Source organism: Pteronotus mesoamericanus, unplaced genomic scaffold (genome assembly GCF_021234165.1).
Source record: "Pteronotus mesoamericanus isolate MK-2021 breed Mesoamerican mustached bat unplaced genomic scaffold, CSHL_Meso_final scaffold_1186, whole genome shotgun sequence".
Lineage (NCBI taxonomy): Eukaryota > Metazoa > Chordata > Mammalia > Chiroptera > Mormoopidae > Pteronotus > Pteronotus mesoamericanus.
In genome coordinates, this window is record NW_026555302.1 from 2,798,947 (window position 1) to 2,816,705 (window position 17,759).

General features: G+C 36.8%; 2 protein-coding genes across 3 annotated transcripts in view; one reads left to right on the forward strand and one right to left on the reverse strand.

Annotated features, from left to right (window-relative positions):
• The window catches only part of ODR4 (odr-4 GPCR localization factor homolog), a 33,166-nt gene extending 16,989 nt beyond the window's left edge, over positions 1-16,177 (reverse strand). The window contains exons 1-10 of one of the 2 annotated variants that reach the window (XM_054587642.1): positions 16,029-16,177; positions 15,481-15,659; positions 13,054-13,170; positions 10,390-10,524; positions 7,135-7,230; positions 6,037-6,143; positions 4,932-4,968; positions 4,044-4,184; positions 3,196-3,291; positions 2,392-2,460 (exon numbers count right to left, since the gene is read on the reverse strand). In XM_054587642.1, the coding sequence (XP_054443617.1) occupies positions 2,392-2,460; positions 3,196-3,291; positions 4,044-4,184; positions 4,932-4,968; positions 6,037-6,143; positions 7,135-7,230; positions 10,390-10,524; positions 13,054-13,152 (780 nt within the window). In that variant the 5' untranslated portion in view covers positions 13,153-13,170; positions 15,481-15,659; positions 16,029-16,177. The remainder of the gene's footprint in view (positions 1-2,391; positions 2,461-3,195; positions 3,292-4,043; positions 4,185-4,931; positions 4,969-6,036; positions 6,144-7,134; positions 7,231-10,389; positions 10,525-13,053; positions 13,171-15,480; positions 15,660-16,028) is intronic. The other variant, XM_054587641.1, reaches the window with a different exon arrangement.
• Positions 16,178-16,724: 547 nt separating this feature from the next.
• The window catches only part of TPR (translocated promoter region, nuclear basket protein), a 60,740-nt gene continuing 59,705 nt past the window's right edge, over positions 16,725-17,759 (forward strand). The window contains exon 1 of the mRNA XM_054587643.1: positions 16,725-17,101. Coding sequence (XP_054443618.1) covers positions 16,951-17,101 — 151 coding nt within the window. The 5' untranslated portion in view covers positions 16,725-16,950. The remainder of the gene's footprint in view (positions 17,102-17,759) is intronic.

The window sequence follows — 17,759 nt, forward strand, 5'->3', positions numbered from 1 at the left end:
ACGAAATAGTTCAAAAAATTTCAGGTCCATTCAAAAATGTCAACAAGCCAAGCAGCAGGGTAACAATGCCGATACAATATCTGGAATAAGCTTCTTGTGATACTTGCAGAAATCACTGACACATCAGCAAGGTGGAGGTGCCAGAGGAGTAATGGCTTGCCTAATCCACAGTGCAGAGCTTTACTATGAAACTATTCTATTTTGGAAGATAATACTCTACTTACTTGTCTAATATCTATCTTTAATATGTATTTTATAGTATATAACACATTGATGACATATAAGCTACGTATGTATAAATTAGTGCTTTGTTCTCCAAACTAAATGAGACTATACACGAAAGACTACGCGCATGTGTGTGTGCACACACGCGCGCGCGCACACACACACATATCAAGAAGGGGTTTTAAAAAACAGGGAAATCGGCTCACTCCTTTTGGGTGGAATTGTATCTGAGTTCTACAAAAGTCAACTCCTTCTGGTGTCTTTGGACTTAGGAACCAACTGGCTTATAAAAGGACTTTGGGGACCTAACTTGTTCATAAAAGGAGGATACTGGTATGGTGTTTTGGAAAAGGAAAGAGCCCTCTGGTTACAGGGGCAGCATTTGGGTTAGATCTTAATGTCCAGATAGGATCCTGACAGTCTGGACATCTGAGATGAGATGGCACCGGCAAGACAATGGCTCAGGAAATGCACGGGATTCTGAAGGACTGGAAAGCAGACCCTAGAAGAAGAAACTAGAGAATAATGAAAAGACATGCTAAGGCTATGAAGAGCCTTGAAATAGACTTTTATAACCAGTCAATAGAGAGCCATTGAGGAATTTTAAGCAAGGAGAGTTAACAATCAGTGTCTGATCCTTATACACACTTAAGAAGTATTATCTGAAAAGAAATAAATGAACAAGTGAATGAATACAAACTGTGATTCAGAAAGGATAATCTGAAGTTTTATATGCAGGATAGAATAAAAATATGGAAGATGTGCCAAATATATACAAAAAAGGAATCAGGATTTTCAGAGAATCAATCACTTTGGACAAAAATGAATAGATGGAGAGAGACCATTTCAGAATTACCTAACATAGATGAAATAATAATGTTGTAAGGCTAATGACACTATAACAAAAAAAGATGAACTTAACACTGCAAAGAAAGAATAAACAAGACATGACAGAAGCTGAATGGAAAGAAAGGGGCATCAAGTACTTATTGACCACTTATTATATATTGATGATTTTAAAGTTTCCAGCTGACTGACCATGGAATGTTTGACAAAAATATACTACACTATATAATAGTAAATATCATTACAATAAATCATCTCTTATGATAATTTATGATATGGTCTTCCACTCTTCTCTTAGTATTTTCACTCTGCACCACATCTTCCCACTCCAATTTTATCACTAAAATAATATTAACTGAATTGTTTGATTGATAAAACAAGAGGTCACATAACTAGCAAAAAATATTTAGGTAAAGGAATAGCCTTAAAACAAAGGATACTTCTAAAATAAGGAGGAAAACAAAATATTAAAAATACTTTTAAAGTATTGAGAAGAGAAATTAAGAACTAATGTTGAGTGGCATAAATCCAATGACATTTTAGTAATGATCTATTGTTAACCCAGAGAATGAAAAAAAGAAATGGAAACATCTTCATAAGTCTATTTTATTCAGTTAAAAAATATACAAGTCCTAGTAATATTTTTGTTTCAACATTTCCAGTATAATACTGAAATAGAAGCTTTCTAAAAACATGGATGTACTTTATACCCTGCCTGTTTTCAAGGAAAATTCCAAGCAGGATTAAAATCAAAAGCATGCATATACTTTTAGGAATAATTACAGCTTTAACTTCTTATTCTTCAAGATGCCCAACTTTCAATTTCTGAAAAGAAGAGATGTGTAACTTAAAACAGCCATAAAAAATTAAAAACTGCTAATAATGTGTGATTTTTATCAAATCAGAAGAGGTGTAAATCTACTTCATATTAAATAAATGATGACTCTTGGCATATCTGTGCACACATCTTCTACTTATAAGTTGTGAAGAATTACATGTGTCATAAAACATAAACCCAAAATATTACATGCATGCACACACATGTGTATGTATGTGTGTATTTATATGTATATTTATATTTAAATGCTATCTACTTTATGTTAAAATTTTAACAGTCTTAGGCCAAAAAGACCCAAATAGGTTTTACTAAATTAATGTTTCTTGGGAGTAACTTTCCTAGAACTGGGCATTTTTTTACAGTTTCTTACATCTCTAAAATTCTTTGACTTTCAAAGTAGAAACATAAAAACAGAAACAATTTCATTAAGGTTATTGTTATAAATAACATATTTTAGATAAGTAGGATTTTTAAATATTTACCAACTGTGTTAGCACTCTGACATCAAAAGAATGACCGATTGCTTGAGCATTTCCTCTAAAAGATTTTTTCTGAAAATAAAGTAAAAAAACTAGATTATTGAGATTGGAGTGCAACATAAAAGATGATTTAGGAACTGTCCTACACATACTAAGTAACCTAGAGGAAAAAAATCTTATTACTTGTTTTATTTTCACTTTTTCTGTAGACATGTTATTTTGTGTATTCTATAGCAATCAATATAAGCTGCTAAAAACCATTAATTCCCTACTTTTGTTTCTCTAAAGCAAGGATTGGCAACCTATGGTCTAGGGGTCCAATTCAGACTTCCACCAGTCTTTAAAAATAAAGTTTTACTGGAACACAACCAAGAGCATTCATTTACACATTGTTTGTGGCTGCTTTCATGATACATCAGAGCTGAGTAGTTGACACCAAATGGCCCTCAGAGTCTAAAATATTTACCATTTGGTTTTTTACATAAAGTTCACTGATCCCCCCGGCCCCCAAAAGGAGTGATCACCAGAGTTTCTCTTCAAATTAAAGCTATTTTAGAAGCCCATAGAGACCCCTCTTTAAAGTGGAGAAACTTCATCTTCAAACTATCAGGGCAGGATTCCAATTATTACAGAAATAATCTCCCATCATTTTCTGAGAAAAACATCTGCCCTGTACTTTAAAAGTACTTAGAAATAAGAAGTAGATGAAAACTGTCTTCATGAAGAAAAGGATTAAACAACTAAGAATAGTCATCTTTTATTTTTCCTTAACACAAATAATTTCATAAGATGATTTTTTTAACTCACCTGTCCTTCTACCAGGTCACAATCTTCAGCTTTCACTTGTCCATTAATCAAATAAACACCATCTTCTATTTGCTTGGCCCAGCGTGCAAGTCCATTCTTAAAAGAAACACAACGGGTAGCTTTCAGATATAAGGCCATCTCCCATAAACTCCCTAGGGTCAACATTTTCCACCTAATACACTGAAGTAGTAAAAATCTCTAAGTATCGGTAATGTGGTATTTAAACTCAGTCTCCTAAACAACAAAAAATGTATACCCCCAAAATTTGGCACCTTACTCCTATTTTATAATAGTGTTTCTGGTCTTTATCCCAAACTACCATTCATATCATAGACTTCGGAGGCTTAATAACTACATGGCCACAGTCATATACATTCAGTAATTTCCATTATCTTTAAAAAATGTGAGAAAAGAGAAAAAGCCTGAAATATATAAAGCAGTATTAAAGAGGAAAAAATAAGCAACCTCCATTTGCCTCCTTCAAAGGAAATGAGGTATGAACAAAGGAATGATATAGAAATTTTTAAAAAGGACTGAAAATGAGAAAACAAAACCATAAAGTCCAAGAGAAAGCAGAAAGACCAAACAGTACATATAATTACATAACTAATTTTACAATGTACATAATTATGTTAATTAACAAATATTTATGGCACACCTATTATGCTAAATATGAATATATCAGTATGATGACATTTTAATCTGAGGTAATAAATTAGCTACCCCAAACAGCATCATTATAATTGGAATGCAGTTTTTGAGGACTATAAAACGAATGGCAGACAACCAGAATAAAAGTAGATTATCTATTCAGTAATCACTACAGAAAATTCATTTTACCCGCATACCTTTGTATTTTTCTCCAGAGTGTAGCTGACAGAAGTAGTAGACAGTGGGATGTGAATATTAACATGAACTGTACATTCTAAAGAATGCCATGAACTTGAGAGTCCATTCTGATACTTCCAATCCGCTGGTTTTGCTGAACTCTTTAGCAGTGAGGAAGGAGGAAAACATAAAACATGATTTAGGTCATAATATGTACAACCTAATAATTATACAACCTGACAGCTAACATATTTGGCCACATTCTTTCATTAAAGGACAATAGGTTAGAATTAAATAAAAATAAAGCATGCATTTAATTTTAGTAATCTTCAGAAAACTGAACTTGGCAACTCCCCCAGCGGCTGGCTGGAAAAGGATCGGGCAGTCCACGTTTAGAATTCTGACAAGTCCTCTGGTCCTCAGATTCTCATCTGTAGCTTCAACAATGTCAATTCTGAAGCTTCTGTCGTGAAGCAATCAGTCACTGAGCGACTACTACGTGCCTGACACTCTCCTTTCTGACCCGTCCTTGGTAACACAATTCTGCAAAGTTGCTTTTTCACGTTGCTTTTAAACATCTTAGTAAAATGTTACTATGGATTCTGCCAAGTACAAGTAACTTGCTTAGCAGGCACTGTAGCTACCAAAAACCGACATGTTTTTACTACCAGCCTCTCAAATATACTACTAAACACATAAATAAGGTAGGGGAGCTTTATAACAATGTTAACAATTTAAAAAAACATAAAGTTTCCTTGTAATAAAATGAATATTTCAAAATAAAAAAACTGGTGACTGTGGACATCAGTAGGAAAGGACAGCATTGAAAATGATAAAACTAAATAAAGAATTTTATTTTTAAAATACTTTGCAACACAAAAAAATCTTTAAAGAGCAATTTTTCTTACCTTTGGATCATGGATATCGTAAGTTCGACAAGATATTCTTTACTAATTAAGGATGGAAATAATCCAAAAAAGAATTAATTCTTGATAATCAAAAGAAAATAAACCAGCAAAAAATAAAAATAAAATAAAGTGTAAGTATCCAAGAGTTTTTATAAAATCGTACCACTTTACACACTTAAAGATAAATATATACATATGTGCAGGTATATACATGTTTGTACAAATATACATACATATAGAAATCACTCTAACTATAGTTGTGGTACTTTAAACTACTTCTTACTACTTATAAATGCTGCTAATCATGATGAATAGAACTAAAATGCTTGCAAAATTGTCCTCAAATACACCCCCTGTATAACAAATAGGAGTGCTCTTCTGGATGGAGCCACGCCTGGGAATTTTCAGTGGTTCAAGGGGCCTGTACATGAAACGTTTTAGTTAAATATCCAAAGCAGTTAGAAGCCCAGCTGTTGCAGGAAGAATCCCCTTTCGAATTTTTGGTTTTGTCTCTTGCAGATTCTAATTCATCGGGCCCTTGCACTGCTCCGCTCCCTCCGGAGTGGAGGCTCCTCTGGCTTAGGAGGCGTTCTTCCTTAGAGAGGTGCACAGTAAAGCAGCTAAGAAGGCCCTACAACTGGCTTTTGGTGTCATCTGACCTTGGCTAAAGACATAGGTATTTCTTGGATGTCGTAACTGTCCAGCTCAGTGAACCTGTGCTTTTAACTGAACATTTATCAATAGCAACTGAAAGTGAAATTTTAAAATAAAAGAATTCTTGGCCAAAGCTGTCAGTTGTGGTATCTACATCTCTGTATGGGACCTGTTGTGCTTCAGCTTAGAGAAGTAGATGGCTGGTAAACAGTTTCCAATCCCTAGTCTTTGCCATTTCTGTCAAACTCTGCAACTCTGAGACACAATCAATAACCAAATTACTATTATTACCATTGGCAGTCCCAATTATGTGTTATTTACAGAAAAACTTACAAACCATACCTGTTTTTTAAAATAATGATTGAATAAATGTTTGGGGAGGGGGGAACTTGCAGGAACATTATTTTGGTATCATATACTTTTAAAACATAAAAACCTAAATAAAAGATACTTCTTTGTAGAAGAGCAAAGGTGAAGTGCCACACGATCTGAGACTTCCTCCTCTGTGAAATTCCATAGTCTTTTTTTGTTCATCGATTTTTCCACAGCAAATACTAGCTGAAATAGAGGAAAATACACAGCAATTGAATGCAAAATGAAAGAAGAAAAATGAGTGTAGAAAAAACCAATTATAATGTCCCTAAACACCATCTAGCTTTAAAATTCCATGATTCTACCATTTAATTGTCTTTTCTTCAGAAGAAAGAATTAAACTGATTATTAATCATTTTGGTTCTATTCACATAACAATTGGTTTTTAAGTAGAAAAATATAATCCACCATCATTAAGAATTGACTGGACATGAAAAATTAATTTTGAACAACATTTAAGTGAAATATAGATAAAGACTTTTTATTTTATTATTATTTTTTAATCCTCACCCAAGGATATGCTTATTGGTTTTTAGAGAGAGAGAGAGAGAGAGACATTGATGTGAGAGAGAAACATCAATCAGTTGCCTTCCTTATGTGTCTCAACTGTGGATCAAACACGCAACCTAGATATGTGCCCTGATCTGGAATAAAACCCACAACCTTTTGGTGTTCAGGACAATGCTCCAACCAACTGAGCCACCAGGCCAGGGCTAAAGACTTTATTTTAATTAGAATGAGAAATGATAAAAATGGAGCATGTCACCATTTGGCATTTCTTATTTATATGTCACATAAGATTTAAGGCAATACATAAGGACATATGAAATATAATACACATCATAGCCATCACTTGAAACTACGTGGAAGGTCTAACAGACTACTGCTACGGCATGACAAAGCCATTACGTCATTAGAATTGTTTCATAATAGTAACAAAATCTTTAAAATAAAAGCTATTTTAAAATATGTAGCTTTGACTGAAAATACAAATACTGACATTTATTACACACAAGATACCAAGCAATCGGGTAGAAAAGCTGTTTCAACATAATCTCAGCATAAACAATTATGGAACGGTAATCTAAATATGCCTACGATCATTGTGTATATACAACATCAATTAAAATAAGACGTAATTTTGATCTTATTAAGAATTATTATATTTCAGACTTACTCTGCGCAGAGTGTTTTGAAAATCATTTCCCATTTCTAAAGTTGTAATAATAAATACTCCAAGAACTAGAAGTCCCCCAGGTAGCATTCTGGATACCTAAAAATAGAAATGTAGTATTAGCTTACATTGACATTTGGCTTTATATGTAATCCTTTGTGTTTGATAAGCTAAATATTAAATCAGGAAATACTTACTGAGTACAACTGCATAGCATTGAGGTGGGGACTTTGAAAAATGGTTAAAATATTGAGAAATGTATAATAACCAAGGTAAATGGGGTGTCGTCATGTACATAATCTTCCTAGAATATCCTGAACTTTTACCCTACAATTACCTTATGAAAAAAAGTCATTTAATAATGAAACCCATTAGCTACATAAATAAACAAACCCTTTTCTCATGGGATCAAAGACTGAAACACCTCCTAAAATTTTTGCAATGGCTTCCACTGTCAGCTAAATAAAATAATAATTTTGCCTTACAGTGCTATTTCAGACTAAAATTTGGTTAATCTGATACTCAGGGCCTCCCCCACTTGACACTACTTTCTGTGAAATATTAAAATACCAGTCAAAAACTTCTCACTGTTCTTCATACACATGCCTAGGCTTTCTAACTCTATGCCTTTACTCAGGCTGCTTCCTCAGCCTGAGCTTTTTCTTAAATTTTAGGTACATTACTGGGAGGGTCTGAAGGGAAGAAATAATTCTCAACTACCTTTTATCCTTTATCCCTATAATATTTAGCAGAATAGTAAAGCCTGGAATTTGAACAGAGTCTGAGTTGAAAATCCACCATTTTCTATTGCTGTTTTACCCCCAATTTTTAAACCTATTTATTGATATAATCGAGCATTTATCTTATTTCTACTTTTCCTTTCTAAAATCGTATTGGTTAAAAATCCTAGGAAGTCTTTCTGTGTCCACCAGGTTATTTACTTAGGATAAATCTCTTAAGGTGAATTACTACTTTAAGAAGTTATGGATATTTTTAAAGTTTTTGATACATACTACCAGTTTGTCTTCCATAATATCTATTATTTCCATTCATGTCATTGTGGATACTTCATAATGCCACATGGATTTCTTTCTACCATCCATACTCAGCAATGAGTGCTTTGGTTATCTTTTGTGTGGTTAATATATAAACAACTTGATCAAAAAGTTAAGTCTTCAGAAAATCAGAAAATTTCTAATAGAAAATACTTTGGTGTACAATCTGCTGATTGTTCCCTCTGCATAAATTCTATTCACTATAGTAACAAAAGCTCGAAATACAAAGAATAAAATTTTCATATTCAGCATGGGGCACCTGCATAGCTTTTCAAAATTACCAACATAAAATTAATCATTTCTTTCTGAAGGAAAAAATACGAATCTATTTTGCTATATAAACTTTATGTTTCTACATGTGTATATACATATACAGGGTCTGGCACAAATAACAGCCTTTTTTATTACAAAATCTTTTATTATAAAATCATAAGCATGTAATTCTGTAACATAATATCACACTCAAGCATACCATATGACATTTTAGGTGAAATGTTCAAATTAAAACTATAAATTATTATACCCATATTATCACCCTACCAACCACACTCAAGCAGATGTTACTTCTGCGAGACTCTGTATATTTTTATATGTATATAAAATACATCTTTCTTTCTCTTCTTCTACACACACACACATCCCCCCTGCCCCGGGACATTTAAGTTTAAAATATTTAATATTTTTGTGAGAAGACAGTACTAAATATTTCCTGGGTTTTTAAGTAACTACATACCACCCCTCAACACAGACACAGACACCAATAAACATGGGTGTATGTTTGAAAGATTTAAAGTTGATTAGAGAAGGAAATAATTCTACTTTTTACTTTATTCTAACATTCCTATTAGATGGTAGCATCCACTCAATACCTAGTTTTATATTAATTTAAACATCATTCTCTTACCCACACCCAAATCTGTTTCCTGCGTGTGTAACAGCAACACCATCTTCCTAGAAACCCAGCCTAAAAATCTCTGTCATCCTTAGCTACTCTTTCACGTATCTTTCCACTTCCAATCTGCTTGGTCACTAAATTGTCCTGATACTAGCTCTTTCTCTGAAATGTTTCGGCAATGGAGTTTTTGCTCACTGCTTTAATTTATTCATTTATCTGATATTTGGAGTTCTCTTTAAATACCAAAATACTGTGAAAACACTGTGGTTGGCACTGAGGATATAGTCATAAACAAAACAGCCGTAAACGCGGTTTCTCATGAAGCCAAGTCTAGTTTAGATTCACACCATTTTTTTTTTCTTGGACCTTGCTGTATGTTTTCTGTTGTCTTCAGTCACTCTACTCTCAATTTACACTGTATCAAGGCATTAAAATCAGTTTCTAAATTACTGACAGATCAATCACATTAACACTTTCTCAAAATAGGGAGCTCTGAAAGTCTACTACATAGCTACTATCTAACAAAAAAGTCCTCACTTTTTAGGATGGGACTCCAAAGTCATCCCTAACTGGCCCTTCCAGTCTTACGTGTAATCATATGTTTTTCCATGCCCCGTGTTTCAGTTATACCCAACTGCTTGCTCTTCTTCTAAGTGACCTTTAACTTTCATGCCTTCAGGTCAGTTATCACACCGTCCTTTAGGCATTCAGTTTGTCCCCTGACTTCTACTGGCAAAGTCCTATTCATCTTTCAGTCTAGAGCCTTCTGTGAAGCTGTCTGAATCCAAACACTAGCCTGTGTTTTGTCATTCCTTCCTCTGCATTCCTTCAACACTTCCATGTTTATCTCATTTCTCTTATAATTGATTTGGGTAATATCTTTCACTTTGGTTAAAACATAAATTCTGAGGATTTTTTCTTATTTAACCATCATTTTATTGCCTCAGTGCCTAGATTAAGTCTTTAAAACAATCTGACCAGAAACTATATTATCAATAACCAGTATTACTTTAAAGTAAATTGGAGATAAGCTACATAACTGATAGTAAGAGACAAATTTTTTAAAATGGATAAATATTAACAATGGAAAAGCATAGCATGTAAGATCAAGAAGTCAGACTGCCTGGGTGCAAATACAAGTTCCACTGTTAATTCTGTAATCTTCGGTAGGTTACTTAACTTCAAGTAAGTTGTGAAAACTTAAAAATGGGCATTCTGAAATCCTAGTCTAGCAATCTGAGGGTAAAGTGCTTTTTTTTTGTCAGTCAACAAACATCAACTTAACAATACAGGAGAAAGTGTGATGACCTGGGTAGCATGCTCTGTGGCCCATTCTTCGTCCAAGTTATCCAACTTATCTTTGGGATGTCTGAGGTTCTCATTTTTTTCCTCCTTGGGTGGTGTTCTAGTGGCAAGAATCACATAATCCTTCTGTGAAGAACACTTAAAAACAAATTAGAAAAGCTCCTTAGAGTGATATCTGATTGAGGAACATAATACTCTTATGATGTGCAAAAACTGAGTACATTTTTAACAGCTTAAATTTTTAATACCTATATTATATGCGATCTATAGAGAAACCAATGTTCATGGATAGCCTTACACCATTTTCCCCACATGTTATCTTTTAATATTTTTAATATCAGCCTGTTATTTATTTGGACATCCAATATGAATCACATGTGGTCACTACAACTGGTTTACAAATGGTTTACCGGATGAGTGAATAAACTGTATTTACACCAAAAAATAATGAATATGCTTGGTCAATTTTCTAGTTATTACATTTACTTCCTATATACTGTATTTTGCCATGTATAATGTGCACCCACGTTTTTTGTGTACATTATACATGGGATTATTATGCCCATTATTATACCCATGGTATCACTATACCCTGTATAATGTGCGTCCTTATTTTTCCCTCAAAAATTTAGGCAAAAAGTACACATTACATATGGCAAATTATGGTAATTTGAACAGACTGGGTAGTTTAGTAAAAATAAAGCAACGAATGACTTATGCATCTTATTTTCATTGATATGAAAAATATTGTATGTCAACAGTAAGTAAAAAAGAAAGAAAAGGAAATAAGCAACAACAGAAAGAAATGACAACAGTAGGGAATTTGTACACGTGTCCAAATTGAAGTGATATCACATTTATGTTCCTCTATTTTAGTAGCAGCTAAATGGTAATCAAAGGCGGGAAATCCAAAGATAAATGTAGGGAACATTTAATAACTCAGTGTCATTACAGTGGAAGTTTCCTATGAAGAAGGAGTCAAAATAAGGCTGATAATTCAAGTCAGTATGGTGTCATCCTCGGATATCACCTGAAATTCCCATCATTGGTGTCATACTGGACTAGAAAATAAAGGAAGAGAAATTATTCCTACAAAAATTGTTTCCAGAGAATTACATTCAAATGGACACAGGAAAAGGTAAGCACTAATTAAGAAAGCTCTTCCTTCTCATAAAATCTATGACTTTGAAAAGAAAATGACCCTTGGAGTAGGAAACAGACAGGCTTGAGGGGAAGGAGAGAAAAGTGGTGAACCCTGGAGTAAAGGAGAAGAAGGAACGTGTGGAGCAGTGGAAGGGATGAAAAGGCAGCATAAAGAAAGGCAGGAAGGAGCACCCTAAACTGTGGGAAACTCCCTGGTAAGGAAGGGCCTGTAGACAGCCGGGCAAGTTTGGAACAGGGATTTTTCTCACTGATCATTTATCTTCACTGATCCCATCTTTCCCTAAAATTCTTCCCGTAAAACAAATAATAATGGGGAGTAAAAAGCCTCACATGAAAAGTTCTTAGCAAAAAGAGCCCTACATTAATAGATAATAAGTATCCTGAATGAAAAAGAAGTTCAGACTGTAGCCAAGAGAGGCAGGCCAGCTACCTAATGAGAGGCCTCCTACGTGGTACTTCCTGGGTGATCAGCGCAGCGTCTGCCCTCTGTCCTGCCAGTTAAGAAATCAGATTTGTAACCATGAAGGGCTGTGACTACATGTGTCCTCTAGACAGTGCTTTCTTTATAAGTAGGTAACATGGGGCATCAAATCGTAAGAGAAAGTAGCTTGGGATTGTGGACAGAACCGGAATAAGTGAATCATGCAATTTGAATGTTCTAAGGAATCATGATAAAATGCCCAGAAAGAGAATTGTCACAATACAGCTTTATTTGCTATTAAGCCTCAAAAGCAGGTCCTTGGGCCACAGTGTACTCTCCTGTAAATAGTGTTTAGACAGATATAGGCAGTTTGTCTATATAACTTTTTCTGTTATTGTTGCTATTACTTTTTATTGCCGTCTAGTCTTCCTGCTTATTGAATCAGTTGATGCTCGTGCTTTTTAAAGTAACTGTTCAAATCTCTGTTTCATTTTGTGTTGATTTTTAAGGCTTAACTCTATGAGGAAAATAGAATATGACTTATATTCAAATTTCTTCCAAATTTCTTTTCCCCTCCCTCTCCACTGAATCCACATTAAAAATAATCAATAAGATAGGTATTATATTATGTAGCAAAGTATATGACCACTGTTGGTACAAGTCTGAGATCACAAAAACCAGAATGAGAATAAAACTGTTGAAAGCTACTTCTATAAAAAACTGAATAATCAGGAATTAATAAAGATTAGGAGGGAGTACAAAACACTTGGAAACACACACACACCGCCTCCCAATACAAATAATATGGTCAGTAAAAAATCTAATTTTGGAGTTTCCACATTATAAATTATTTTTACACTGTCGAAAGAGAATGTGTTCTAACTTGAGCAAACCTGAACTAGGTATGTCTTACTGCTCCACATTTTTCTTTAAAATCCATATTAAAGTTACTTCTACATTCTCTCTCCATTCCCTAACCTTGAGTTTATTGTTAAATAGCATATATCAACTTTATTTTTATTTCAACTTTAAATAAACAGTTAATTTGTTCTGTCAATAAGTACATAGTAAAAGACACATACCTGTCCTATCAAAAGACCAGAGACAAAAGACTTTCCATGGAGATTGAGGTTTGAAAGATATTGGCCAACAGTCTCTTCTACAATGTAGGTTCTTCCCATTATTGAGACTTAAATCTCCTAAATGCCAAAAAAAAAAACCAAAACAAGGATAGTACTTTTAGGAAAAAAAAATATACCTTCCAATGATTTCCTCATAGGGGAAGTACAGAGAGAAATGGTACTACTTCAATGCTACCCCCAAATTTGCAGTGATTACTGATTAAATACGGTATTCTTACTTGCAAAGTTCAAGTGTAGCTTCAGAATTCTCAACACAGTCTGCAGTAAATGACTACTAATCAGAATTGATATAGGAGACAATACTTACTTACATACCTAAGATAAGGGAGAGGACACTAAATTATTAGTCAACACACTTGATTTTTTGTTTCAGATACAGCACTCCTTAGTTATCATTGATAACCTATTATTGAGCCTCTGCAAGCTCATTTCTCAAACAGAGAAGATGTAGCTTTTAATCTGCTCACTGGGAGGCAGGAAAAATCAAATTCATTTATTCAATAAACATATTATGAAGAACTATTACATGCTAGAAATTGTGCCTGGTGGGATGGTACAAATATAATACTCGATTTCTGCTCTTGAGTAACTGATAGCACAAGAACTAATAAATGGCAAGGCAATAACAGCAAACATTTGTATAACTTCTACTGAAACAAAGAAAGGTCATGTAACTTGTCCAAGTGACAGAGCTGGGAAGTGGCAAAGATGATATTTAAACTCATTCTGGTTCTGGAATTCATGCCTTTAAATACTGTGCTCATATTTTGTAACTCTTGTGTATCACATACATATTGATTTATAAAATAACTTAATATAATATAAATAGGGGAGGGCAACAATATTTGAAAATGAAACTGAAAGAACAAAACAAATATAAAATCCTTCAAAACGAATACAAAATTCTGAATAAAAATTCAAAAAGAGATTATAAAACTTCTCTTCAAAGACTTCTTGAAGTGATGCTTCAAAGAAACTAGTTTGTGAGGGAAAAAAGTGGCTAACATCCATTTCTTACCAAATAATTATTTTGACGAAAACCTTATTATTCAACTGCTTTCTTCTAAATTTCTGTTAACATAATTGTATGTCTTACTTTGGAGTTGAAAAAAATATAGCAAAATAGTCAAGAGATTTGTCAAAGAGCAGCTCAGAATACATGCTTAATTCTAAACTTTGAAAGTTCTGTTAATAAAAATGTGCTGATTCCTAAAACAGTAAAAAAAAAAAAACAAACAAACAAACAAACTACGCTCATACTGAGGAATCATCCCCAGCCTCTCTACTCAACCACATCTAAGGGAACTCTCAACTGCGAACGGGAACCAGTGTACTCCTCTTGCTGGCCTATGTTCCTTTGATTTGATTTTTCTGTAGCTAAAAACCAAAGATACTGACTAGAAGAGCTAGGCAATAATGAATGATGATCTCAAGGGGGTCACATTTACTCTGGGAGACAAAAATGTAAAGAGATGATATTCAAAAGTGTTATAAAATGGTTATAAAAGACTATAGGAACACAGATGCAGTATTTTCGATTGAGGTCAGTCATTTGATTTCTATAAAAAATTTCAGTCTTAGCACAACACAGTCAAGGCAACTACAGATGTGCTAGGGTGGCACATCTGACACCAATAAACTGCCACTTACAATGATTTTGCACTTCCTAAAACTAAAGCCCAGAGAATTGGTTCCAGTTTGAAATGGCCTACTGAATACTGCTTTGGCTTTGTTTTTTCCAAAGAGCGTGTTCAATTTTGCCTCAAAATGCTTTAAATTCTTTCCTACCTCTTTTCTGACAACCATGCAAATAAGTAGGGTTTGCACACCACTTTTGTTTAGATTAGGTCTAGACAGAACTATCTGTCTAAATTATCAATGCCTCTCTAAAGGTAAGGGCTTTCGACTTTCCACGGTGTCATAAAGCATGTATGCATTTCTGTGTATTACCTTTTCCTCGGCTTCATCACGCTATTCTATTCCTTTCCTTCTGGCCTAAAAGTTCCTAATTCTTGCAAGAAACAGCAGTGACAGTGAACCCAATGTTGTAGTACATAACTTTCTAATTATATTTCTTCCAAGGTGTCACCCACCAGCCCTGTTAATGTATAAGAAACTGAATGCAATAGGAAGATGAAAACGTATTGGGTTATAAAATCTGGTTGAATGTCAGACTTTTTTCTCTAGTGTTCCTTTAAAACTTTTACATGTAGGTAACCTTACTCCTTACTTTACAAAGTACACTACTAAAAAGGTAGATCTTGCCTTCCAGGGGTGTCCAACCTTTTGGCGTCTCTGGGCCAACACATTGCGACATGTTAATTACAAAAAGAAAAAAGAATCTCATAACGTTCTATGTAAATTTACGATTTTGTGTTGGGCCGCATTCATAGCCATCCTGGATTGCATGTAGCCCCGCGGGCCATGGGTTGCATATTCCTGCCTTACAGTTCAATTTTTCCTGAAATGCTGTGTTTCAGCCGAAGCTTTGCAAGTTGTCCAAACACTGCGACAAGGCGATTCAATTTCTCTGCACTCTTGATTACCTAGTTTACAAAATAAAGATTTTGGATCACAGCAGGTCTGAAAACTTAATTTCAGGGTTCCGTGAGTTCAAACTCCTCCTAGCTTCTTTTAAGAACCTTCTTCTTGGAAAATGAACCGGGCTCCTCAAATTCCTGTTAACTATCACTATTGCGCGCGCACACACACACACACACACACACACACAAGGCATCTAGGTAGCCATTTCAAATAAGATGAATTTGCCATAATTTGATTGCAGTGAGTTGTAGTAGTGTCTGTCCATATGCTTCCTACAGTCTGTTTCTTTCTTCCTTAAAAAAAAGAAATTTGTGTCCAAGTGCACACGCACAACCTTCACACACACGAATTACACCCTTAGGCTGACTCACCTGTACGCGTGGCCGACAGATGTACCAACCAGTCCGCCTGAGACGGGAGTTCAAGGTTCAAGTACTGGTCTCCAGCGGCCAATGAATTCATCAGAAAGCGACGGACTTCCCACACCTCACTTCCCACTCCAAACCCAGGGTCTCCCTCCGAGTCGGGTGGCTCAGATTGATGACGCGTTGCTCACCCCCGGCCCCCCCTACCCCCGCCTTCACCGCAGCGCCTCGGCCAAAGCGACTGCGGTCGCCACCCCGCCCCCTTTCGGGCACAGTTGAGAGCTTGGCGTTGGCCCGGCGCCTGTCGTCCGGCCCCGCCGCGACCAATGCCCTCTAGTGGCTCAGTGTCTCGAAACCGCCAAAGAGGACTCCCCATGGCATCGCGAAGCTTAGACGGTAAGGTTGCCCGGCTTTTCGGGGAGGGACGTGGGTTGACGAGAACTCTATGGCGCCACCTCCCGGACAGTGGTCACGAGGCTGGGCAAGGAGAGCCGGGGGGCGGGGAGAAAGGAGGAAGCTGAACCAGCTATGCGGAATTAGGTGCGCAGGAGGCATTGAGGAAAAAAATACGTTTCCCAGCGTCCTGCGAGGCTTGAGGGGCGGGTGGGAAGGGGGAGCCGGAAATCCGAGTGCAGGGCCGCGTTACAGGCCTCCTTCGAACTCGTGATCCCAGAGTGCACCGTTTCCAGCGGCTGCGCGCGCACCCGGGCGCGGGCACGGCCGCTGAGGCGCCTCTTTTGCTGCCGCTAACACAGGACTCGGTTTCCCAGGGTCCCGCCGCGGGAGTCTCCGGCGAGCAGGGGCGCGCGAGCCCCCTAGCGAGGTGGCAGAGGTGGCCGGCCAGGCTTCGGGGTCCTCCTGGTGTTCTCCTAGCTTCTCCGTTTCTGCTCCGTCGTCCGCTGCCGGTGGGGCCCCCGGCCCGACCGACATGGCGGCGGTGTTGCAGCAAGTCCTGGAGCGCTCGGAGCTGAACAAGCTGCCTAAGTCCGTCCAGAACAAACTGGAGAAGTTCCTGGCCGACCAGCAGTCCGAGATCGATGGCCTGAAGGGGCGGCACGAGAAATTTAAGGTGGAGAGCGGTAAGTACGGCGCGCTTCCCGCCGATAAGTTCTGGGCCCGACTCGTTGGCCGTGGCAGGGTTTTTCCCCTTAAAGGCTCGCCCTGTCCCCGATTTCACTCGTAGCGTCGCTTCCTCAGTCCCGTGGGCACCCTGGCCCCTGTCCTACCTGCTCCTCTCAGTTTGATGCGGAGGAGCCTTCGTATTCGTTTGTTTTTACAAATCGGAATCCACATTGCGGTCCGTTTTCTTTGTAATTAGGGTAGTCTCACAGTAAGAAATTCGGAAGATGTGGGTCTTTACACTGGACTGAAGCGAGCCCGCAACCCCTACCCAAGCCCCGCGTAGCCGGCCCGAAAGCCGCACGTAAAACGAGGGTGGGCTCCGCTCTGCTGTCTTCTCCGGCGGAGGCCTTTGTCTGAGTGACTGCTCCGTGCGCCGATTCTGAGCGTGTGTCGCGCGGCGCGGTTACGACCCGGGTGTTCACAAAAATGAGGTGCACAGAACGGCGTTGGCAACGGAGTGCCCGTGCAGTAAATACGTTTAACGTATCGGACTTATCTCTAGAAGTTGGAGTTTAATAGAAAACATGTTTATACTTATTATTAATACCTGTCGTAGACCCTCAAAGAAAGAAAGTTACAAGTGTCTGAAACACTCCTGATAAGAAATGGGGATCA